Raw genomic sequence first — 25,050 nt, forward strand, 5'->3', positions numbered from 1 at the left:
TTCAGTCTTATCTGTTTCTGTCTGTCTTACTTTGTATTTGTAACAGACACATGCACACACACACACACAATTATTTCAGTTTTAGCCATAACAAATTTTGCCTGCACCCATAAAAAAGAAAAGAAAGCATTAGTAAGATATTTTAGGCTAATGATGTCCATCTTGGTAGAGACAGTCAGAATTTCACTGCCCTAAGTGAAGTTTTACAGATAAGTGCCAGATCACAGACCTGCTTGTTTGAAGACGAAGGCCAATCGAAATATAGTTTTCAATTTTGACAATTTAGCTTGTTGTTGTTTATTGTGTGTGCATGTGTGTGTGTAAACATTTCAAGGTAGGCCAATATGACTGCTAAGCAATAGCGTGCAGTTATTGACAATGGATACTCAAGAAAACGTCCTAGAAAATATTGAACCAAACACGCAAACTTAGGTAATACAACCATAAAGTAGCCTAAATTGCGAGCTTTTGAGTTAAATAGTATTGTAGACTATTGAAAATTCACAAGAATAGTTATCAAATTTGTCAAAAGAACATGCACAAACTATTCAATGTGCACCAATGTTGAGATGAATAGCTTCGCATTCCCGCTATCAGCCTATGGCTGTGAGAAGAGTATCAAGGAAGGCACCGCCTATCCTGCCTCAATAGTATTTGAGAAAGTTTCGACACGGTGCAAGAGTCCAAAGTCTAAAATAAACGAGTTGAATAGAAACAGTCAGGCTCACGATACGGAATTTACCTCGGGGAGGGATACATTACACATTTGTCCAGCTACAATGGTCCGACTTTCAAAATCCAGCGTTATTTTATGGTTACCGTTCATGCTAACTGTAAGTACGAATAAGAGTTTCTGTCCGAATCGGAAAAAGTGCAGGTGTTAATTATCGTGTAACGGGACAATGGTGTAATGTAGCCCATGTAATTTCTATTGAACGCTAGATGGGTGGTGTCACTTATGGATTTAATTATAACGGATTAGTTGGTATGAAAGGCCTACTCATCATAGACTATGTTTTAAGATTTGAATTAGACCTTTGGGTTTGGGTTTATTTACTGCATTTCAATGTATAGCCTATGTTGTTGCCTAAAGGCATATGCCTATGTCCAAAAAAGCTAAATCAAAGAAGTAATAGTAACAGCTGTTGAATAAAACGTTTTTGAGAAACGCAGTTGAAAACTGCGTGTAGGTTACTGGTAGGAACTTTTGTAACAACAAAGTAATCCTCTGACAAACGGTTCAAGACATAGCATTTCCTTAAAATCATAGAGAACTTTAAAGCAAATGACGAAACTAAAATAGATTATCATCGAAGATCTTAGGTTCTGAGTGTATAGCCTAAAATAAGGCTGTGCCAGAGGAATGAATGTTATCGGGCATGACAACTGCAATAGCTACGGCATGAAAGTACACTATCGTGGTGATAATGTATGTTTGTACAAATATACCAAACGTTTTTATCTACCATTATCCAACCATCCAAGAAACATCCACCAATCCAAGATTTTGTGTGAACTATGTCGTCTTAAACCATTTTGCTTAACATATTGAAAGTGTTTCTGACAATGGAGTCAGCATGAGTCGTCATTCACTGATTCTTTTTTAGAGATAGATTTGTATTTAAAATGTTTGAATAAAACACTTTGATGATGATGGATCCCAGCCTGCTGAATGACTCTTTTCTTGCTAGTTTTTAAAGGTGGTGGCAGATGGTGACGGTCAGAAACTGAGAAGACAGAAGAGAGAGTGGATTATTGCTCCTCGTAAACTATATGAGAATGAGGATTACCGAGGCCTGCAGTACATTGCTAAGGTATGATTTTAACAGTGACACAGCATCATTGTGGGTGGATGTGGGATTGGGCACGGTTGCAGCTCATGTTGTACCCATGTTGACACACTGAGTAATAAGAGATATATTTAGTTTGAATACATTTGTACAAACCTTTAGTTGCTTCAGTAGATACTTGAGAATGATCCAGTAAAATCCATATTGTAGATTTCCCTTGTCTTCCTAATTCCTCCTTTCATTGATCATGTTTTGATGATGAGTGTTTTCTTGCATAAATTCTATCTGACCAGCAAAATAAAATAAAAGCAAGGGCCACGAATACTTCCGTAATATCTGTTTGGATTTCATTGTGATTTAGTGTTATCTTATGTTATCCTTACTTATAAACTAAGTTCCCATGTATAGTTACATGGGAACATGTACATGATCCCTACAGTGGATTCACTGTTCTGGAGAACTAAATAGTAACATTTCTTCTTTGTTTATTTATTAGTATTCATCCATATGTTTATTCATTTACTGTTCCTATGACCTCTATATATAAAAACTCGAACATGATTACTGATAGGCGTCTCTGTTCTAGATTCAATCAGATAAGCAGTATGATTCACCGGTCTCCTACTCCCTGGCGGGTCCTGGGGCAAATCAGGATCCGGTGGGCTTGTTCTCCATCGAGCCAACCAATGGCACGGTCCGAATCCATGACATACTGGACAGAGAGAAGACGGACTCGTACACTGTAATCCTCACCCACACAACCCATATCTTCTAGAAACAAACGCGTACAAGATCAAATCGGCTTACTTGTTCACTTTTCGTTCTCTCACAGAGAACCCCCTCAACTGTAAATATTAGAGGTAGGCCCGTGTGAAGAGACGCAAGGTCTCTGTGTATGTGGTGATGAAACTGACACAGGCGTGTTCTGGCTTTTGCAGTTAATCGGAATAGCTATGTACAGCAATGGAAAACGCGCTGAGAGGGACATTGAACTGCGTATTGTTGTCCTGGACAAGAACGACTGCCCACCTGTGTTTTCAATGCAGCAGATCGGAGAAGTGTACGAACACAGCGCAGCAGGTGTGTGGTTCACTCTTTTATTTTTTGAGCAGCAGACGCTCTTATCCAGAGCGACACACAGTAAGTACAGGGACATTCCCCCCGAGGCAAGTAGGGTAAAGTGCCTTGCCCAAGGACACAACGTCATTTAGCCCGGCCTGGAATCGAACCGGCAAACTAATTACTAGCCCCATTCCCTAACCGCTCAGCCACTTGACTCCACCTGTTTCCTGCCATGTGCTTTTGAACTACGACCCTTGTAGCGGTGCTTATGTCTTTACCCTGTCTATCCCAGGCACAGTTGTCATGAAAGTGAACGTGACGGATGACGATGAACCCGGCACTGAGCACACTCAGATTAGCTTCAGCCTCGTGGAGCAGTCCTCCTCAGGCATGATGTTCTCCATGAACCACAAGACCGGAGAGATCGTGGTCCGCCAGACTAGTCTGGACAGAGAGGTGAGAGGTCATGATCAGCACCAATCATCACAGTACGCAAACTGGGATTACAATGAGACCGGGGCTATGCAGATCAATCCACATGGGTTAAATGAGGATCTTAAATCATATGAAGCTGAAATTCAATTCCTTCTCACAATGACACTTGAGCGGTGTTGATACTTGAATGGAATCCAGTGGGTGAAGGCTTAGTTAATATTGTTTTCCTTGTCCAGACACAAGACACATTTACCTTGACGGTGAAAGGTACTGACATGAACGGAGCTTCAGGAGGGCTATCTGGAACAGGACAAGTGGTGATTAAGTTGCTGGACATCAACGATAACATACCCAAGCTGGAGAAAGATACAGTAAGGAGCAGCGAACAAACACAAATACTTCTTCCTTCAGCCCAGACCTCCTTATATGAACCCTGAGTGAACCAGTATGTGCTGTGGGTTGGACCTCGTGTGACGTGGTTTGTGTTGCAGTACGAGGGGAGCGTGATGGAAAACACCATCAGCATGGAGGTGCTGAGGATGAAAGCTGTGGATCTGGACCTGATGTACTCCGACAACTGGCTGGCTGTATTCACCATCGTGTCTGGCAATGAAGCAGGCTACTTCCACATCACCACTGATTCCAAGACGAATGAGGGTATTATCACTATCGTTAAGGTACGGTTGGGCTTGAGCTTGTCTAAGCAAAGTATACACTGCGCAACGATGTAGTCTAAAACAACCTTGCAAGAAATTAAAGTTAAAGTCGGATGGAATAAACATACGTCAGTCCCGTCAATCACACGTGCAATCAAATCTAGAGCAAGATTTAGCTTAATATTCTTAATGTATTCAACTAAATACCTTAAACTGACCGTTATCTTGCTCTGTGCCTTACAAAAATGAAGGCTTTGGACTATGAGGAGCTGAAGGTGGTGAACCTGCGGGTGAGTGTCTCCAACAAGGCAGAGTACAACTTTGGCTCTGTCATCGGTGGAGGCCCCTCCCTCGACCGACCTAAGATCTACTCCGTCAAGATCAACGTGGTCAACCAGCTGGAGGGACCGCGCTTCCAGCCTGCCATCAAGGTGGTAACCATCTCCGAGGACAAGACCACGATCTCCCTCAACAAGATCTTCACCACCTACGCTGCCATTGACAGTGACACCCTGCTCACTGCCACCAACGTGAGGTAAGACAAGCTCATGTCATTCACTGTACTGCAGGTACATCTCAAGCAGGCGTTAATATACCGTATGTCACAATGGCGGAAAGTGACTATAGACTGTTTGGTTACATTCAATATGAACTGTATACTGTAGTGCTGTGGGTGAAAGGACACTAAGACACTGATATATTTTCTGATTTTTCTTTCGGTCAGATATGCCAAATTATATGACGTAGACAACTGGCTGATCATCGATGAGAAGACGGCAGATATCAGATTAAACAAATGGCCCGACCGAGAGTCCAAGTTTGTGGTTAACGGAACCTACACAGCCAAGATAGTCTGCATCACTAACCGCAAGTGTGACAGGCCCACGGACGCCCTCATCTTCATCATGCATCTGCTTTGTCGTTCACATCTAAACCAAAGGAATTCTTGTCTGTTTACAGAAGTACACGCCAAAACGGCCACAGGGACAATTGCCATCCAGGTGCAGGACTCCAACGACGACTGTCCTAAGCTGACCAGCACATCTCAGACCATGTGCCATGAGACCAACAGGGTTTACGTCACAGCCGTGGATCAGGATGCCTATCCCAACGGAGCACCCTTTAACTTCCGGGTGATTCAGGCAGGCAACAAGGAGAAGTGGACCATAGAGCGTTTTAATGGTTGGTCGTAGTCTGCATCAAGTATATATTTTACTAAATGTTATTGTGGTTGAAAATGGAAAATATATAGAATGCAAAAACAAAATATCTACAATAATTCTAAGAATAAGAATGATAAAGTAGCTCAATAAAGTGGTCAACATTTTCAAATTTCCAAACCGTCTTGGCTTACCAAAGCTCTTATGGTCCATCTTGTTTTTTTGCCCTCGCGACTTCTCAGACACCACTGCGATCCTGCGACACCACGCCTCTCTGTGGCCTGGGTACTACCAGGTTGCCCTGGAGATCACGGACCAACAGGGCAAGGTCTGTGGGGACGTCCAGTTGCTCGACGTGGTGGTGTGCACTTGCGATGCCGCCAACACGGCCTGTTTGGGGACGTCCACGGACACAAGAAGCACGTTTGGCCCTCTGGGTGTCCTCATGCTACTGCTGGGACTGCTGCTCCTCCTGTGTGAGTCCTGCCTGCATGCCCCTTCGCACCCTCTGTCAGGTTGATAACAGTCCCGTCGAGGGCGGAACGAGAGCCTCCATCTCGTAATGCAGCCTCTTCTAGTGTTAATGCTATTGTCTTCGAGGTTAGCTTTTGGGTGAAGTGTTTCAAATGTGGACAGTGATATGAAAGTAAACGTGTGCGTGTGTTTCCAGTGCTGCCCCTCTTCCTGTTGTTTTGCCTGTGCGGAGGGATGGCGGCCGTGGGAGACTTCAAGCCCATGCCGGTCGACACCAAAGTGGTGACGAGCCTGATCTCATACCACACGGAAGGACAAGGAGAGGACAAGGTACAGAGAGCCCTCCGTTCCCGTTGGCTCGACACAGCGTCATTTTCCCCCACACGCAACACATTGGCTGACACCGCATATCGCCGTGCTCTCATTGGCCCACGCCTTCCCTTCGCAGGAAGTCCCCTTGCTCCGGGTTCCTCTCGAGATGGACCATGGCTCCATCCATGCCGGGGACGCAACGAAGTACGGAGATAATCATCGGCTTGAGTTCGGGGTGGCCGTGGGGAACGGAGGAGCTGGAGGCGGCTTCACCTCCATGTCCACGACAGACATGTACCGTGACAGTGATTTCCACCAGCACATGGTCAGCAGGCACGACCATGTGGACGGCCAGGGCATGTTTATGGGTGTGGACGGCCAGGGCATGGGCATGGGTGTGGGCGGAGCCACCGTAGCAGAAGGGCAGCAGTTCTCCTCGTGGCACGATGCAGGGTTATATGGCGGGATCGCCCTGTCTGACAGCTTCCTGGAGGAGTACTACTCAAGTGTGAGTATCAACAATCAGCCTGATGCGTAGATTATAAAATGTGTTTTTGTTTTTTTGTTTTGACCTGCTAAGGGACTACAGAGTTGAGTTAATTTAAAGTTATAATCTGGTAAGGTGCAACAAATGGGGACATTTGAGTTTTAAACTGTACATGGTCCCATGGTCCACAATAAATATACATATAGGGTGTGGAAGTCATAGTCTCAGAGACATGAATTGTCCCTGACTTAACAAGACAAACTCTAAGTGAAGTAAAACAAAGTCAAGCTTGCAGTTAAGACAATGTTTTGTTCGGGCCTATGTATGTGAACAGGACACACTATCAATCCTAGATTTGCAATACTGTATTGTAGTATGACAGTATGTAACTTTTTCGAAGCCGTTTGATTCATGGGCTGTTCGCTGCTTGCAGAAAGCCAACCACGCAGCACAACATTTACAACAGGAAGACGCCCCAATGACCTACGACTACGAAGGTGAGGGGTCACTGGCGGGCTCAGTGGGCTGCTGCAGCCTCTTGGAGCACGACAACGACCTCGACTTCCTCAACGACCTGGGCTACAAGTTCAGGTCCCTGGCCGAGATCTGCCGAGGGTCCAGCCTGGAGGCGGAACAATCTGCGGGGGTGTCCGTGTGCCCCCCCAGACCCACCCCTTCCTCGGGCACCCACATTGAGACCTCCCTGAACACGTCTGCCAACATCCACACCCTCACCAGCTCCGGACTGGCCTCCTCCTCCTCCTCCGCCCTCATCAAGGAGACGGTGCTCAGAGAGCAGGGGTCCGCCAGCCTCCCCAGGGTCCACGTCCAGGAGAGCATGCTGGTCCCCAGCCAGACCCTCCTCATCCAACAGCCCGCCATGTACTACACCTCCACCCCGGCCCTGTACGTGGTCGAGCCCCAGCCTCAGGTGCTTCTGGTGGATGCGAGGGGAGCAGGGGTCGGGGGCCAGGTGGGGGTGGGGGTGGGACAGGGACTGGTCCAGGTAGCCGGGTCGTACGGCTCCCAGCAGGGCATGGTGCTGGTGGAGAGGCAGGTGGGGGGGGGTGGAGGGGCTCAAGTGCTCACCGGCACAGGCCAGGCTGTGATAGGAGGAGGCGGCGGTGTAGTGGCCGGGGGAAGCCACACCCTGTCAGGGGGGAGTCAAGTCTCACACAGGGTGGGGCAGACCATGGTAAGGCCAGGGCATTTTGCCATGGGTTCAGGCATGTCACAGGGCAGCGTGACTCGATCCAAACATGTCCGTGTGGTTGAGAGCAGCTCAGCCGTGTCCGAGGGCGCGGCCGGTTCTGCCGGCCTCACCTCGGGCATGGCCCTGGGGCGTTCCGCTGGGGAGCACAGCCTGGAGGTCAGAGTTCCCCATGTGGAGATGAGGGCTCAGACTGGCTTCTCGCTGGGCTCCGGCTCCCAGGCTGGATCTGTGGGGTCAGACGAGGACTCTGCTCTCATGGCTGCTGCAGGCTCCCACGGCAGCCACACAGTGCTGGTTCAACACGAGGAAGTGTGTGTCACAGAGCGGAACGTGGAAACCACCTCCATTGCCTGAACCCTGGTTATTGCTTTTTTTGTCGTCTGTTTTGGCTGTATTGTCAATGATGGGGAAGATAAAGGAAAAGAGGAGCAAAGATAGTTACAGAGAGCGAGAGAGAGAGAGAGAGAGAGAGGGAGAGAGAGAAAGAGAGAGAAAGAGAGAGAGAGAGAGAGAGAAAGAGAGAGAGAGAGAGGGAGGTAGAGAGAAAGAGGGAGAGAGAGAGAAAATGTTGTGCTTTCTTAGTCTTCTGGCAATGCAGACACTAAAGCAGGGGTTTTCAACTGGGGGTCCACGGCCCCCTGGTGGTCCACGGTGGCATTGCAGGGGGTCTGCGTCACGAGCCTATGTTGATCAGTCCACCATTGTTTTTTTTATTTTTATAAATATGATATTTCAACACATTTTCAGATTACTCTCAGATTAAATGTCTATCCACATGCACGCACACACACATACACACACACACACGCGTAAGCACGCTCCCGCGCGCAGGCACATCAGTGGGCTGCGGATTACTTTCTACAAAGAATGGTGGTCCCTGGGACAAAACCAGTTGAAAACCCCTGCACTAAAGCATAAATGCGTAATATGTAAAACACTTGTTAAACACAACTGTTGAAGTGATGTTATTGTACTGCACAAAAATGGCATGGTTAGTATATTCAGTGTGTGGTACATTTAGTGCAGATGAAACTCCTGTCCTGAATGTATTTTGAAAACTAAAGTTGAAAGGAATTATTTACCCGAGCTCTCTTGCTTTACCCAGCTTGTGTTTACCCTTTTCATATTTATATATATATATATATATATATATATATATATATTTGAATTAGAAACATATCCATGGAAAAGCAACAGTATTTCAGTTTGCACTTTATAATCACCAAGCATGAAAAATAAATAATCATGTGTTAAGGTTTATGAACTAATAAAACTAAGTCATAAGATTAATGTTCAACTGTGACACATTTCCATGTAACTGATGTCATTAATGCCAACTTAACATGATTTAAATGGTAGCCCATTTTGTACATGGAATGGGATTTAACTGGAGCTAAACTGTCAAAAAACAAGCAATAGTTTTTGTACATATATGTCTATGATCTATTTTGTGACGTCAATGATTTATGCTTTTTTAACAATGGATAATATAATTGGGGAATACATTTGTATACATATTTACTTTGGATGAGTAAAGGCAAGATTGTGTGGGGAATCTATTTAGGATGAGCTACTGCTATGCACTGATATACATGAATATTGTTAACATTGCTACAAATGTTTAGCAAACGCTCACTTTCAAGATTTTATGTCTAATGTATTTTTGATGTATGTACTTTTTTTAATCCAAAAGCAAGGCGTGTGCTCACTTTGTGTGTTCTGATAGGCGTGGCCTCAAATTGATCACATTAGAAAGCCTATGATAGGTCCAAATAAATTTGCCATGTTTCATCTTTGCGAAAATGTCTCCTTGTGTCCTTTATTGAGATTAATGGTGGAAGACAAGAGAGGCATAGACCCTAAACAGAGACAAAAGCACAAGCTGAGAACGTTTTAGGAGTCAAGAGTAGATCATTAGGATGAATTTTGTTGTCAAAGTTTTCAACCGCAACATCCCCGCTAGATGTCACTCAATGTTGTCACTTCAAGTCTACTGTAGACACAGACCGTACAGTTATGTCGACTTTTAAGATCAAGAGGAGCCAATCCACTGGACGTGTTTTAAAGCACTATGTGGTGTGATGAAGAAAGGCTTTTGTCCTTCTCTTCATTAAAGGAGTGACAAAGTTCAGTTTAGTTCTGGATTTGTATAAGTGTTATCAATCTGCGGATTGGGAGAGAGAACCAGACCTTTGACAATAAATGACAACACAACACCAGGCTTCGTTATCAATCATGTCTCTTAGCTATGTAGGCCGGAGGACCATCTTTTATAGGGCACAAGAAAGTAAACATAGTGACAAACAGGCAGTAATGGTGTTTAAATAGTTACAGAGAAATAGATTCCCAGGTCCCAGCCCATGACCACTCTCAGGGCAGAGAGAGATCATTGGTGGAGCTCTCCCTGTCGTCATCACAAGACAAGTTTACCCAGTACTTTCTCCTGACCTTGAACAGCTATTCAACCTGACAAATAGACACAATCTACTCTTATCAATAGCAAACTCACATGACAACATACTAACTAGTTTCCAGTTACTAGTTATATTGATCAGTGAATCAAATAAGTACACAGGAAATCCAATTTTCTTCCACAGGTGGCAGTTAAGACTAAGACCTAGTTATCTCTTATGTCACTGAGTTTGCAGTTTTCAGATAACAGGGAGTCAGATGGCTGAGTGGTGAGGGAGTCGGGCTAGTAATCAGAAGGTTGCCGGATCGATTCCCTGCTGTGCCAAATGACATTGTGTCCTTGGGCAAGGCACTTCACCCTACTTGCCTCGGGGGGAATGTCCCTGTACTTACTGTAAGTCGCTCTGGATAAGAGCTTCTGCTAAATGACTACATGTAAATCATTAGTTTCCTTGATTTTGACAATTAAACTTATCCTTGTACTTCTTTCATGTGTTCCTTGTGCCTTAGTGATAAACAGGATGAAACCACACCTAATTACAGGAACATTCTGATCTCATAAATACATTGTGATGCAGGCACGTTTAGTAAGTTAGTAGTTAACAATACCTTTTACTCGGCATATGAGCACATACAGTACCAGTCAAAAGTTCAAATTCGATGCGGAAATGTGTTCAAACCTTTGACTGGTACTGTATATGACTCATAGATAAGTCATGACATGACTACATTATCAACTGAGAAGTCTTGCATAAACGTGTAAGATGTTGTAACAGACAGGAGACACATTGCTAATGTTAGACAGGTGACTGTCTGACATGGCCTGACATCAGGCTCCTAATTTTTCTAGAAAAGAATGAGGAGGACGAGTTACCGCCCAGCCGTGTCAGGATTCAGGAACACCGTCAATCAAGACAGTGCCACCTTCATGCATCCGGTGTTGAATCCGATTGCATAAGGGTGTGTAAGTGTATGTGTGTGTGTCTGTTTGGTGTGGGTGAGCCGCCTTAATAACCACACACATTCCTTCAAGTGATGATAGATGTTTGTCTCTCCCCCTCGCCCCAAACAACAGTTTAGGCTTGGAGATCAGCTGGAGATTGTTACATTCCGTGACCTCATCATCTTCAGAGCTCTTCGCAATATAAGTTGCTATATGTCTACTTTTGTACAAACAAAAAAAGAGATATTACAATACATGTCTCACAGTGACAACCTCTGCCAATGAGCATTACTAGCATTGGCAATCCTCGCGAGCACATGCTGAAACAGCTGAAACTAATGTTGTGATCGATCATTTATATTTGTGTGAACAGATCTTTGATGCCCAGACAATGGAACCCACAGAACTAAAAGACTGACCAGCATCTGACACATAAGCTTGTAACCAGAACAGCATTGTCTCCTGGAAAAAGAAATCTTCTGTCCTGTCACTGCAAACAATGAATAATGAGACTGCCATTGCATTGCTCAGGGAAGGCGCACAATATGAAACGTTTTTTTATTGAATCTTTCAATGGAAAATATAGATGTATTTGCTCAACTGACATAACTGCTTACTTCAGGTAGTGTCTTTTGAAAGTGTAACCTTATATGCGTGTATATTATGAAAATGTACAAGGACTAGAATGAATAGGATAGAACATTTTAATTTTGACTTGTAAGAGAGAATGCATTTTGAGGTAAAGGTAACAAAAAACATACTGGAAGTTTCTGACACCAACATTGATAGCCTAAAACATGAACCGGAAAACCAATTACTACAGTATAATAACAATTACATAATTGTCATATTCTAAGATCGATCATGGTCTTCGAAGAACATATTCAAACCACCATTAGATGCGGCATAGCTTAAGAGCTGTAATTAACTTCATACACGCACACACTGCATAGTCGGAAACCTCTAGATCTCTGGACAACAATTATTGACGATTTCAAGTGACTAGTTAGATAGAGCACAGACTGGTACTTCCATACGGCACAGCTCAGTGATGGACATCATGACGGACTTCCTCTTCATCTTCCACCTCGTCTTCCTCGTACTCGCCCATCTCGTCGGCGGTGGCGTCCTGGTACTGCTGGTACTCGGACACCAGGTCGTTCATGTTGCTCTCCGCCTCGGTGAACTCCATCTCGTCCATGCCCTCGCCCGTGTACCAGTGCAGGAAGGCCTTGCGGCGGAACATGGCGGTGAACTGCTCGGAGATGCGCCTGAACAGCTCCTGGATGGCCGTGCTGTTGCCGATGAAGGTGGCGGACATCTTGAGGCCGCGGGGCGGGATGTCGCACACGGCCGTCTTGACGTTGTTGGGGATCCACTCCACGAAGTAGCTGCTGTTCTTGTTCTGCACGCTCAGCATCTGCTCGTCCACCTCCTTCATGGACATGCGGCCGCGGAAGATGGCCGCCACGGTCAGGTAGCGGCCGTGGCGGGGGTCGCAGGCCGCCATCATGTTCTTGGCGTCGAACATCTGCTGGGTGAGCTCGGGCACGGACAGGGCGCGGTACTGCTGGCTCCCCCTGCTGGTGAGGGGCGCGAAGCCGGGCATGAAGAAGTGAAGGCGGGGGAAGGGCACCATGTTGACGGCCAGTTTGCGGAGGTCGGCGTTGAGCTGGCCGGGGAATCGGAGGCAGGTGGTGACCCCGCTCATGGTGGCGGAGACCAGGTGGTTGAGGTCGCCGTAGGTGGGCGTGGTGAGCTTGAGCGTGCGGAAGCAGATGTCGTAGAGCGCCTCGTTATCGATGCTGAAGGTCTCGTCTGTGTTCTCCACCAGCTGGTGCACGGACAGCGTGGCGTTGTAGGGCTCCACCACAGTGTCCGACACCTTGGGCGAGGGCATCACGCTGAAGGTGTTCATGATGCGGTCGGGGTACTCTTCGCGGATCTTGCTGATGAGCAGGGTGCCCATGCCCGAGCCGGTGCCCCCGCCCAGGGAGTGGGTGAGCTGGAAGCCCTGGAGACAGTCGCAGTTTTCCGACTCCTTCCTCACCACGTCCAGGACTGAGTCCACCAGCTCGGCCCCCTCCGTGTAGTGGCCCTTGGCCCAGTTGTTACCGGCTCCGCTCTGGCCTGAAAAAACACCTCAGTTAAAGATGCATTGCCTTGGCACTTCATATGACAACATCAAAAGTACATAATTATTGGGACTTGTTTGTACAAAGTGTTTGCGCTGGTCAGCAAAAAATTCAATATTTGTTGCAAATTAAAACAAATACATGAACAATAACAAACATTTCCCCAAATGAAGCAGTGTATTTCTTATAAGGTTTGATAAAAAACAAATAAGCCTATAATAAATTGTGAATTATTCATGGGAAGAAAAAAAAAAGAGTGACATTTGAAGTGAAAACAAGAGCACACTACTGTCAAGTGTGTTATCGGACATGTAACAGAATAGTCTAGGCTTCCTATGTTTGATCCAGTCTTAAATCCAGCAGCGCTGCAGGACTGTCCCCCTGTGGACTGGGTTTTGCTGAGTCACCTTGCTGTCTGTGCTGCGCCTGACACAATGGCACATCACATCGCCTTGCTGAGGGAGTAAAACTTGCTCTGGCTGCAGAGGAGGTGACAGGGAATGCTGACACCAAAGGCACCACCATCGCTCTACTGCACCTCCACCCACTCACCAAAGACAAAGTTGTCGGGTCTGAAGAGCTGTCCGAAGGGCCCCGAGCGGACAGAGTCCATGGTGCCAGGCTCGAGGTCCACCAGGATGGCACGGGGCACATACTTGCTCCCTGTTGGAGGGAGGAGGGAGGGAAGGGGGGTGAGGAGTTATAACCAGCAGGATATACTTATCCCGTGGGTGTGGTGTGGTGTGGTTTTGCATCTAAGACAAATAGAGAGAGCATACAACAATGCTATGAAAATGGGCAAAGACATGGTCATACATAGGCTGGAATCTTTTGGGAAGTGCTAGAATGTTCCTGGTAATCCCTAGGTGTGTGTGCAGGGGACACCGTGTGCCGGGGGGATGCTGCCCTCACTGAGGGGATCCCAGGACCTCCAGGCTGGAGCACACTGCAGCACATGCTACGCTGCCAATGACCGTCTGGGGCGTCCCTCCCTCCCCCTCCCTCTCTCCTCCCCTGTCTCCCATTCGCAGACTGCAGCAAAAGCTTGCAGTGCTGAGAACTGCTGAAGAGTAGCGAGGAATGGGGGAGGGGTTCTGGCGAAGGGGCCGAAAAAAAAAGCTGAACTGTGCGGAACACATTCTGAGTGAGATGTGATCTCCCAGTGGACTGGTCTCTTTATCTAACCACCTCTCCTCTTAAGTCCTGCTACTCAAGCTGAATTAAAACCTTTCCAATCTGTCTGCATTTAAAGAACAATTTATAAGTGCATGTCCAATAGTGGTACCATACATCACATTGGCTCCAGCTCAATTTACACCTTGCACGAAAGTAAATAAAAGACATCCACACAGCCTAGGGCTGCATTGACTGGAAACAAGATATGGCTAGCTATCCATACTGTAGCATATGCTAGTCTTCCATTACTGGCCACTGCCACCCAGCTGAGTGGACACGTGGTGACGGATATAGTCCCGACCAGCGGCGTAACAAGGACTTGGCGGGCCCGAGTGCAGATCTCACCAACGGGCCCCTAACCGACCTATCGTCAGTCGAAATTATTGAGTTTTCAGTTTAGCGATGCGCAAGGAAATTTAGGCTACTCATGATGTACAATTAAGGGTAACGACTGCTCCTTCTATGTGAAGATAGATTACGGTTTTCAAAAGTGAACGGCTCTGACTCGCGAGTCTCTGGCTCTAGATTATGCTTGCTACAACACAGAATGAGTATAATGGAACAGTCAGTCATGAGCCGACGTATCTGCGACATTTGAAATAGAGCACAGAGATGAGAAGAAAATCTGATCATTTACCAAGGCTTATCCGACGTTATGAATGACGTTTCGATCTGTCATGTGTGCTATCTGGGTACTAGTAAAAAAAAACTGTCACTTCGATGGTGAATATTTGATTTTATGTTCGTTAAATATGCTAGTTTACATTTAGTCTATCTAGCTTCAGCTATTTTCCGACTACATCCTGCACATAGTTTACTATATCTAACCTGGCCGCTGCCTGGTAGCCTAGGCCTATATGTGCATTTTTATGACGTTTAATAGCCATGTCAACTGCATACACCAGACAGTAAACGTTATGTAATTATTAGCCTACCCTGGTGGCTGAGTTTCACACTCATTGCTGTTGCCGAGCTGGGGGTCAGACGTAGTGTCCTCTTCAACACGCTTTGCCACAATCCAAATGAGGATAGTTTTGACAGCTTTGCCCCACTTACAAATTGCTCTTTTCGTTCCTGCCGCTTTCTGGAGCCACTTTTATGTTAAAGGGCATGGCATGGGGTAGCCTAATTCGCTTCAAAACGCTAATGCAACACAACTGTAGTATCCCAACAACAACTGTCTGTGGTATTCCAACAACTGGATGGGAACAATCGTGTGTGGGTGGGCGGGAATCTTTGACAACAATATTACCCAGACATCCTTGCTATTTTTCGAGGGCAATATTACTTAATAAAAACGACATTTGTTTCATTCAGCAAAAGGCAAATGAGGAAAAATTTATTATTTGCTGTTGTTAACACTGACTGTTTTTAAAATGTTTATTGGGCAGGTGATAGCTCATAATTCTGAATAACTGACACCATAATTGAGAAATGTTTGCGAATTGATAACACTGGATCATATGGGATCTTCAACTTACGGTTTTACAGCGGTGCAAGGGGCCCGGTCAGATTGCCTCAAGGGGCCCGGTCAAGTTGTCTCACTTTAACGGTGAGATCGAGGACGGGCCCCCTTTCGCCACGGGCCCTAGTGCAGCTGCACTCCTTGCACTCCCTATAGTTACGCCACTGGTCCCGACAGACAATGGATTTCAAATGACCTTCTAAAAGGCTGGCCAATATAAACAGACAAACGCGAACACAGGGTTTTAGGGCTGGGTCAATTATACAGACACTGCAGATACCTGTCTAACCTGGCATTGAGAGAGAGAGAGAGAGAGAGAGAGACAGACAGAGAGAGAGAGAGAGAGAGAGAGAGAGAGAGAGAGAGAGAGAGAGAGAGAGAGAGAGAGAGAGAGAGAGAGAGAGAGAGCTCTATTTAGCAAGTCCCCGCTGTCCTCATTTTCCCCAGACGGCTAGCTGGGGCCTAGTTTTCCCTGTCAGGCACAGATTACAGAGCATCTAGTTGAAGTGAGGTCTGTAGCTTTTACATCATCATTCAGAGAGCACTGCAACAACCTGCTCCAGGGTTCAGCTGTCTGTTGTTCATGGTCACATGCAGAGCTTCATCAGATTCAATCTGGCCACAGCCTACAGACATTGCAGGACACATTATGATGGATATTTACCTGATGCTTCATTGTAGTACACATTTATCCTCTCCAGTTGCAGGTCACTGTCACCTTGATAACTGCCAGTCGGGTCGATCCCATGTTCGTCACTTATCACCTCCCAGAACTATTATTGGAACATGGATTGATACAAACTTAGAGGTAGGATAAAAACCGTAACTTGATATCTCACAGAATGAGTCCAAACGGGATTGGACTAGTGCTTTGACGCATCTCTTTTGATGACAACATGACATCAGCCAGATGCGTGACACTACTGCAGCCACGAGCCGCATGTCCCGGTCAAGTGGACCGCACCCTCAAAGGGATGCGTGGAATTGTTAAATCATTTCCTGCAAACTTGTATTTACAGAACACGATATCAATATCAACAACATCGCCTACATTATGTATAGACAATGTGTCGCAGATCGAGGTGCTGCAACAAGGCAGATTTAGTATGCAGGGATACTGATTAAATGGTACGTTCCACAGGAATTTTTTGTTGGAATATCAAAAGAAATCTAAACTCGAAAGTTTTTGCTGCGTCAGAAGAAAAATAAACATACCTTGGCTCCAATCTGGTTTCCACATTGTCCAGCCTGGATGTGAACAATTTCCCTCATGATGCTTAGTAGGCGCGAGCAGCAAGCTTTGTGTCTGAACTTAACCGGTCGTCGAGTCCTTCTGTGTCACCGCTGTATTTCTTACTCTGAGCACCTTCTACATTCCTCGGGCTAAGGGTGAGCCTCCAGCACCCACTAAATGATGCTGATTGGGTGACGTCACACCTGCGCTGCATCCCAGTACCCTGGCCAGCCTATCAGAGGCCACCAGTTTGATGCAGTGGAGCATTTGACCGATCTGCATCGGTCACCGTGACATCATCCTGTCCGAGACAGAACGCAGCTTGTTACCAACATACCTATTATGAGTGACTCATGGCTTTTTTCGAAATAAAAATGATGGTTTTATCTGTGAATTTGATAGCAAACTCTGCAGATTGTGGAGGTACCAGCCCTCCAATAGCTCGCAGTCTCTGCTGCAGCATTTGGACATAAATATGCAATAAAGGTCAGTTTGGACCCGTTTTTTATTCATAGTTTTATAAATATTGGTGTTTATTTTTGAGTAATACACAGGGGAGTTAATTTAGCTAGCCAAGTCAATAATATAGTTTATAAGCCTTGATCTAAAGTCAGGATACAGAGGATGGAACAAGCAGGCACATGGAAAACAATAACTGATGCGGAATGGGGAAGAAATCACTTCACAAAGAACAAGAGGCGTCAAGATATTTGATCAATAAATAGTGAAGTTTATTACAACGACACATATGGCTTATGTACAAGTGCATTACTCATGTTAAAAAATGGTAAAAATAAACACGTTCAATCAGTGGTTTTTACATTCAATCCACTCAACCACCAACACAGGGCCACTGAAGCAGTTTATTGTACACTTCTTATACACAGAGGCTGTTTCCCAGTGTATCTCACAAACTATGAATCCATCAATAATGACAGTCTACATTACAATTGTCTGTTTTCCTAACTCTGACAGGAAGACCTTTGTCTTATCATAATGTTATATATTCTGTGATCATCTACTTAACATAAGCACCCCCTTATCAACACCTCAAGATGAACCTATCAGCTCGCACTGAATATGCTATTACCTTTCAATTCTGAGAAAATATGGAGGTTGTAACATCCATGTCAGTCAAACATCAACTAATCTTGCACGCCATTGCATATCCTGAATGTCAGCCCACGAGAGTTTCAAGATCACTTCATAAAATGGGTGGTGACAAGTTGCTGACAACAACTGTGTTGTAAACCCTTAAGCAACCCTAACCCTAAAGCACAAATCCCACTGTTACAGATGGAGGAGTCCATCACATTTGAAATGACAAGACATCATTTAATTATTGTACATTTGGTCTACAGTACAATGGCATTGTTTTAACAGGAGAAATATGTCTGTAAACGATGACCTATCTACATGTCCATTCCTTCATAGAACTTCCTTTCCAAAGTATTTTTATGTCGCATCTTTAGCTAGCATTGGCAAAGCCCCAGACCTTATGTAAGTATCACATTGTTCGACATCAGACCAGAGGGAAGACAGTCGTCATGTATGTGTTTTTAACACAATAATCGGAGGTTTTCTTCAAGAGACCTGATAGCTCTGTCATATCTAGACTGATTACGATGAAATAAGTACCTTGTGTTAATGGTTTCTACATTCGTGAAATAAAAAAAAGATGGGGGGGGGGAAAGGCTCGGAATGAAAAAAATCACAAATAAAGCAATACTGCAGCTTTTTTGTAAATTAAATTAGTTTCATATACTTTCGATACAAAAACAAAACAGGTGTTACATTTCAAAAGAAAATCCACGTTTATAAAAATGGACATTAGAGTTTGGCAATGAAAAATGTATTGTTGAAGGAAGATGCAATTATTTTGTCAATTCGGAGAATAGCTTGGTCTGTTCCAAAACAAAGCATTCTGACCTAGTGGTAAAAACGTTGTTTTGATGACAATGTAATAATGTGTACATGCTTTGTCCTCCTAGCAAAGGATAAGGTGTCAATTACTTTGACACAAACACTGAAGCTGTGCCTTACAGCCTGGAAAAATGAGGGCACCCCATGTGAAGGCAGAATGTTCTTTTTCTTTTTTTATCAAGCTCAATATCGGCAGCACAACAACATAAGGTTTGTGATTTACTGACAACATCATTTTACAAAAACTTTTTAAAATGCATTGATATCTTGAAAAGGGTGGAAAAATCAGAATACACGCCTTCAGACCAATGGAAAAGATGTCCTCACACTGTGTCCAGTCCAGTGTTCAGCTTAGCAGAGGGACTCGGACCACATGACTCCAGGATTTCTCACTTTTGAGTTTCCTACGATACAAATTAAAGTCCTTGCACCTTTGGAAACAAATTTGATTAGTGTGATTGATATTCACACACACATGCTTTTATAACACTCAGGGCTGCCTAGAGTTCAGCTATTTGTCTATTGTATTTCCCACTGTCCACTAATGGCAGATATTTTCTATAAATCGCATGACACTAAACACATCATTTGCAAAGATAAATAACTTTGGGTTTTTAGGTGGTTCAGCAAATATGTCCATTCTTTGTCAAAATAAAAATAAGCCTCGATTTGGTTTAGAATTCGGCCATTTAAAGGACATTCATAATTCAACATGTTTTTTTTTTTTTAGGTAAGGCGGTTTGCTGTCGTCATCAACACACTGGGCGAACATCTTACGCAAATGCACAGATGGATATGACTTCTCCAACCAACCATGTCATACTGTAGAAGTGAACTTGGGCTTTTTGGCTCACAGCCCCTCAGAAAACGACCCACCGAGACTCTCCACAGACCAAAGGCTGGCGACGTCCAGTGATATTCAGGGGGGCAGAGGGGATTCCCACAATGTCAAAGCATGACCGCTAACTTCAAGCCTCTGTCAAAACAATGTCCTCCTTAGTGGCAATAGCCAACTAAGAGGCACCCCCAACAAATACCACCTCCTCACCTCAAGGTGGAGCCAGTCTCTCTACAGAGCATCTAAAGGGTCCGAAACCTGGCCGGCCAGATGGTACATGTCTCTCCCCCCCCCCCCCCCCCCCAGATCAAGTGACATGAGCTGGGTCCCGAGTGGGGCCCAAGCCCAACCCCTCCCGTCTTCTCCATGGGGCTCGAGACATTGGATCATGAGGAGTCCACTCCGTTCACAATGCTATTTCCTGTGATGGCACAGTCTGTCACTGGGAGGAGACCAAAGTCCACGGGGGAGGAGACAGTGCAGTCCACAAGGAAGGCAGGGGGGGGCGCCTCCAGGGGAGGACAGTCTGTTGCAGCGACGGGTTCTGAGTCTATGACAAGCGGGGTGGTGGGGAGGACAAGGTCTGTGACAGGGAGAATGGTACAGTCCGCTGTGGGGGGAGTGGAGGGGATGTCAGGGGTGGATGCAGTCCCACGTACTGATGGAGACACGGGGTCTGGTGAGGTGGGGTTGATGGAGTCTAGGGTGACAGGGGGTGGGGATTCTACTGAGATGGTGATGTGCGTGGGAGGGGGGTCAGTATCATTAACCTGAGGGGTGGGGGAGCGGGAAGGGGAGGGGGGACGAGGGTCAATAACGGGTTGAGTGGAAGAGTCCAAAATGGGGGGAGGGGTGGTTTCAAGTACATGGGAAGTGGTACAATCCAAAATGGGGGGAGGGGTGGTTTCAAGTACATGGGAAGTGGTACAATCCAAAATGGGGGGAGGGGTGGTTTCAAGTACATGGGAAGTGGTACAATCCAAAATGGGGGGAGGGGTGGTTTCAAGTACATGGGAAGTGGTACAATCCAAAATGGGGGGAGGGGTGGTTTCAAGTACAGGTGAGGTGGGATAGTCTAACGTAGGGGGAGGCAAAACTTCAAGAAAAGGGGAAGTGGTTGAGTCCAAAGTGGAAGTAGGGTCAAGTTCAAGTAAGGGGTTGATGGAAGAGTCCTTAGCTGGGGAGGGAATGAGATCATGGAGGACTGGGGAGGGAGATGTCGAAGTAGGCGGGGGGTCAAAGCTGGAAGTGGTTGATACCAGTATGGGGGTTGAGGGTGGGTCTGTGACAGGGGAGTCCAATGAAGAGATAGAGAGGGGGACAATGGCAGGGGTTGAGGGAGGGGAGTCCTTGGCAGGGAAGGGGCCAGAGTCATTGACCAAGGTGGCGGGCGAATCAATGGAAGGGGCGACAGACTTCATCAGAGGGGTGGTGGAGTCCTCAGCGGAGGCCAGGAGGGGCTCGGTAGGAGAGGGTGGAGCCTTGTGCAGAGGGGTGGAGGACAACAGCTTCTCCCGGCTCCCCAGCACGACCCCCCCTTCATCCAGGGCGGAGGGGGTGCCCGGGGGCGGGGCGAAGGAGCGTCCGTTGCGGCCCGCCAGCCGCGGCTTGAGCAGCCCGAGCTCCGTGGCGGGGGACGCGGACACGTCGACGACGGAGGGCGCCGTGAGGTCCACGGCCGACGAGGCGGTGGAATCCATGGTGGACGCGGCGGCGCCCGCGGCGCCCGCCTCGTGGAGCGGCGTGTCGTGGGTGTCGTCCCGGCTGCCGTCCTGCGGTGCCAGCAGGAGGCGCTGCTCCACCGGCTTGCGGGGCGGCAGCAGGGGCGGGCGGGTGTAGAACTCGCTGTCGGCCAGCGTCTCCGGGAGGGGCTGGTAGCGCGTCTCGGGCAGCAGCAGGATGCAGATGATGCAGATGAGGGTGCAGCAGGCGAAGATGATGTGGTGGAGGAAGTAGCCCTTCTGGTTGTGGAGCTCCATGATGGGCGCGGTTAGGATGCCGAAGCCAGCGCTGGCCAGCACCAGACCCAGACCACCACCCCTGCATGGAGGAGAGGACAAAGAGAGAGGGGGGGGGGGAACCGAAGGAGAGAGGAGCGAAGAGGAGGGGGAGGAGGAGGACAGGAGTAGAGGAGAGGAGAGAAAAAGAGGATAGGAGAAGAAAGGAAGGGAGAGTGAGAGAGGAGTCAGTCATCTCTTATGGCACAGAGGAAACACTCCATTTGGATCTCTGGACATTTTTGTTTGGACTGTTCATTGTCCATGAATGTTCTCCAAAAAGGAGACACTACACTGTGCCCGTACCCATGTCAAGACACACATAGCAGACCCAAACCAACCAACCAGGATGTCTCCTGCAAGTATTTTCAGCTTGGTCATGTTTCACCAAACACAGCCCATTCTGGACTCCCTACATTCAACAGATAACTAAACATCTCGTCTCCAACGAACAAATGAATCGTCATAGGCCATGGGTGCGTTCTTGACTCATCCCCGGCTGTTAGTTTCGCAGTGTGCTGCACTCCAACCAAACCGCATCCTCTCCCTTTCCTCTGCATGCAGTGCTATTACTCTTCAAGTCTGCTCTGGGGTGCCATTCCCCTCGCTCCACCAGATGGCGCTCTGTAGCTATTAACAGGCGGGTGCGCCACACACCTTATATAACCTTGGGGCCAATACAGACCCGGTGTGCGTGTGTTTTACAGAAACGGATCCCCACAATGTGTGGATGTAGCATGACACGATCATAGAGGTGTGCACACCGGGAGGCGGGGGGGGTTCTGGGTTCTCACACACTCTCTCTGGGGGTTAGGGGTGCTGCTAACACAGCTGTGTCTCCGGCTCGTACCCCTTCTCTTCAGCTCAACCTTGAGCAAGTTATCTCGCCGGCAGGAACGAGAGACGACCCAGCGAGTTAACGAGGGTTATACAAAAACAACCTTCAGAGTCCTCGAGCAAAATCAGCTTTGCCACTGTGGTGCTCTACAGAGTCCACCCTTCCCCGTAGGTCCACTATGACTCATGGTGAGTATTAAGTTGACATGATATCGGCCAGGAACTATCTCATGGTGGCTCTGCTTTCTGTGGGCGTAGGGATTTGAAAACCGAAAAACAAGCACTTCGTCCTCTGGCCTGGTAAGCGTCTCCTGAGGCACAGTGAAAATCCCCATTCATCCCAACTAACAACGGCAACCTATCGCTCTCCATTCCTCCCACCCCTCCCCGGAGCGCTCTAGTGGTCTGGTCCCAGTGTGTGGGAGGGCTTACCTGATGACTGTGGGGGTGATCTCAGCACAGAAGAAGATGCTCAGGTTGCTGACTGCGTGGGAGGAGAACATGCCGATGATGGAGAAGGCAATAGAGAAGTTCTTATTCAGCGTATCTGAGCGCTCTGCGCAGGGAAAAGACACACACACACATTAGCCATTATTTCCAAATTCGTAATACAATGAGAACAGCTTTACACGGTATGCAAACTTTTGACGAGGCTTTGATAGCATGTTGACAGAGTTTCTAAACTCCATGAACTCACCATGGCTGGCTAATACCGTCATAAATTGTTGACTGACTCTACAAAGGTCATACAATGTAACATTAGTGACTATACTGCAGAGTCCGACATCCTGAATTTGGGATGGTGGGTTTAACTCGGATCTGGATTAGCATTCGGAATACAGCCTGTCTGATCCGCCCCAGCTAATTTAAAAGAAAACAGATTGTTCACACACACACACACACACGCACACACACACACACACACACACACACACACACACACACACACACACACACACACACACACACACACACACACACACACACACACACACACACACACACACACACCCCAGGGGGGGACTGAGGACATTGAAATGAGCCTGAAGAGGATGATCCGAGTCTGGTCTGTGATTGGTTTGGGTCTGTTCTTATCTCTAATCCCCAGTCTGTCTGACAACAGCCCAGGCTCATTTAGCTGCCCACACACCCACAGGGAGAGACGGGGAGTATGAAGAGATTGATAAACATGAGAGGAGGATGAAGAGAGCTAGGGTTTGGGCCAATTAGTCAGAGCATACTCCAGAGTGGGAAGGACTAGGGTCTGGGTTAGGGTGTGTTACAGGTCACAGCTGTGTCATTCGAAGAGCATTTTCATGATGGTGATTACCGTCAGTCTGTGACTTGGCGGCGGACACAGCCAACCCCCCCCCCCGAGGACAGGTCAATAAGGAATTCTGACAAACTTCCAAACCGATTTCTACCAATATGCTCCCGTCAGCTTGTTATCAACAGCTTGGAAAACAATTGGTACTGAACCAGCCATTGTGATGCATTGTCATTCGGTTTTTTGATGTTTATGTTATTGGATCATGAGCACTGATAATAGACTGATGTTTATGTATTGATTCAATTCAGCGGACATGCTGGGCCCTGTGACAAGGTATTTCACCATAAAAAATAGAGAGTTTTCTGCAGAGGTCATGTGAGCTAGCATTTATACTGTTGTCCTTGACTCCACCAACCCAAATACAAGGAGCCACATTCCAGTAGCTGTGTTACAGAGAGAAACAAAGTCATACTTTACCTATGTTCAGCTGCACGCTGTACTTGCCCACCACTGCAGGACAAACAAGAGAAAGAAAGAAAACGCGTTGAAAACAAGGTGGTGATAACGACGGTGCGCAGGCAGCTGACACCAGACAACACCGGTTAGGACAGCACCAACAGAGCAAACAGGCAACATACAGCCTGCCGTTCCCACTTCCACTTCTTCCTGCTCGTATATATTGACAGCTTTATTAGTACCCGAGGAGAATAGTGTTGGTGTTGCCTGTAACCTTGGAGCACCCAGAATCTGGTCAAATATTTGCTACCTCACATTTAAGGGGACTTAAAATGAGCAGAAAACATGCGTGCCACTAAAACATGTTCCCTTTGTTCTGACAAATGTTGTTTTGGTAAACATGAAACGGCGAGCTTCCAGTCTGCAGTTTTTAACCCCAGCTTTAACCAGATGATTCGGTACATCAACTAGAGAATAATTAGAATTAAAATGAAGAATGCAAATATCCAGGAACAGGGTTGAGGACCTCCAACACATTCTATACTAGGCACTTTCTCCGCGCTATAGCTATACTCTCAATGAACTTGACATTTGTGTTGACGGAGAAACGAGATCCATTGCCGTACGAGGTTTACACTGGCTGCAGATGACATTCAGGCACTCATTCAGTCATTCGTCATCAGAGGTATTGGTCTTTGAGTGCCACAAATAAAGAGGTTTCCAGCTGGTCAGACATCTCAAGCCACTCCTTCGATGACAGTCGTGTTGCATAAAA

The 25,050-nt window shown here is 46.7% G+C and overlaps 3 protein-coding genes across 4 annotated transcripts in view; 1 reads left to right on the forward strand and 2 right to left on the reverse strand.

Moving 5' to 3' along the window:
- The first annotated feature begins 633 nt into the window (after positions 1–633).
- On the forward strand, positions 634–9,647 carry LOC124473044 (desmoglein-2-like). Of its 2 annotated transcripts, XM_047028280.1 has the most exons (14): positions 634–833; positions 1,692–1,814; positions 2,377–2,532; positions 2,729–2,870; positions 3,145–3,308; positions 3,524–3,658; positions 3,779–3,964; positions 4,195–4,478; positions 4,668–4,810; positions 4,904–5,125; positions 5,346–5,579; positions 5,774–5,907; positions 6,026–6,397; positions 6,810–9,643. In XM_047028280.1, exons 1-14 carry the CDS (start codon positions 780–782, stop codon positions 7,941–7,943), a joined length of 3,483 nt encoding a protein of 1,160 aa, XP_046884236.1. In that variant the 5' UTR covers positions 634–779; the 3' UTR covers positions 7,944–9,643. The 2 variants fall into 2 exon arrangements, with proteins under 2 accessions (XP_046884236.1, XP_046884235.1); XM_047028279.1 differs by having other exon boundaries at positions 4,668–5,125; positions 6,810–9,647.
- Positions 9,648–11,644: 1,997 nt separating this feature from the next.
- LOC124473135 (tubulin beta-2A chain) lies at positions 11,645–17,092 on the reverse strand. Its single transcript, XM_047028409.1, has 4 exons — positions 16,936–17,092; positions 16,385–16,493; positions 13,632–13,742; positions 11,645–13,074 (listed from the first exon to the last, which is right to left on the reverse strand). The coding sequence occupies exons 1-4, from the start codon at positions 16,990–16,992 to the stop codon at positions 11,990–11,992; spliced, it is 1,362 nt and encodes a 453-aa protein (XP_046884365.1). The 5' UTR covers positions 16,993–17,092; the 3' UTR covers positions 11,645–11,989.
- A 568-nt stretch (positions 17,093–17,660) lies between these two features.
- The window catches only part of slc22a23 (solute carrier family 22 member 23), a 30,400-nt gene continuing 23,010 nt past the window's right edge, over positions 17,661–25,050 (reverse strand). Inside the window, exons 8-10 of the mRNA XM_047028408.1 lie at positions 24,297–24,329; positions 22,982–23,105; positions 17,661–21,755 (exon numbers count right to left, since the gene is read on the reverse strand). Coding sequence (XP_046884364.1) covers positions 20,102–21,755; positions 22,982–23,105; positions 24,297–24,329 — 1,811 coding nt within the window. The 3' untranslated portion in view covers positions 17,661–20,101. The remainder of the gene's footprint in view (positions 21,756–22,981; positions 23,106–24,296; positions 24,330–25,050) is intronic.

The sequence above is a fragment of the Hypomesus transpacificus genome, chromosome 10 (assembly GCF_021917145.1).
Source record: "Hypomesus transpacificus isolate Combined female chromosome 10, fHypTra1, whole genome shotgun sequence".
Lineage (NCBI taxonomy): Eukaryota > Metazoa > Chordata > Actinopteri > Osmeriformes > Osmeridae > Hypomesus > Hypomesus transpacificus.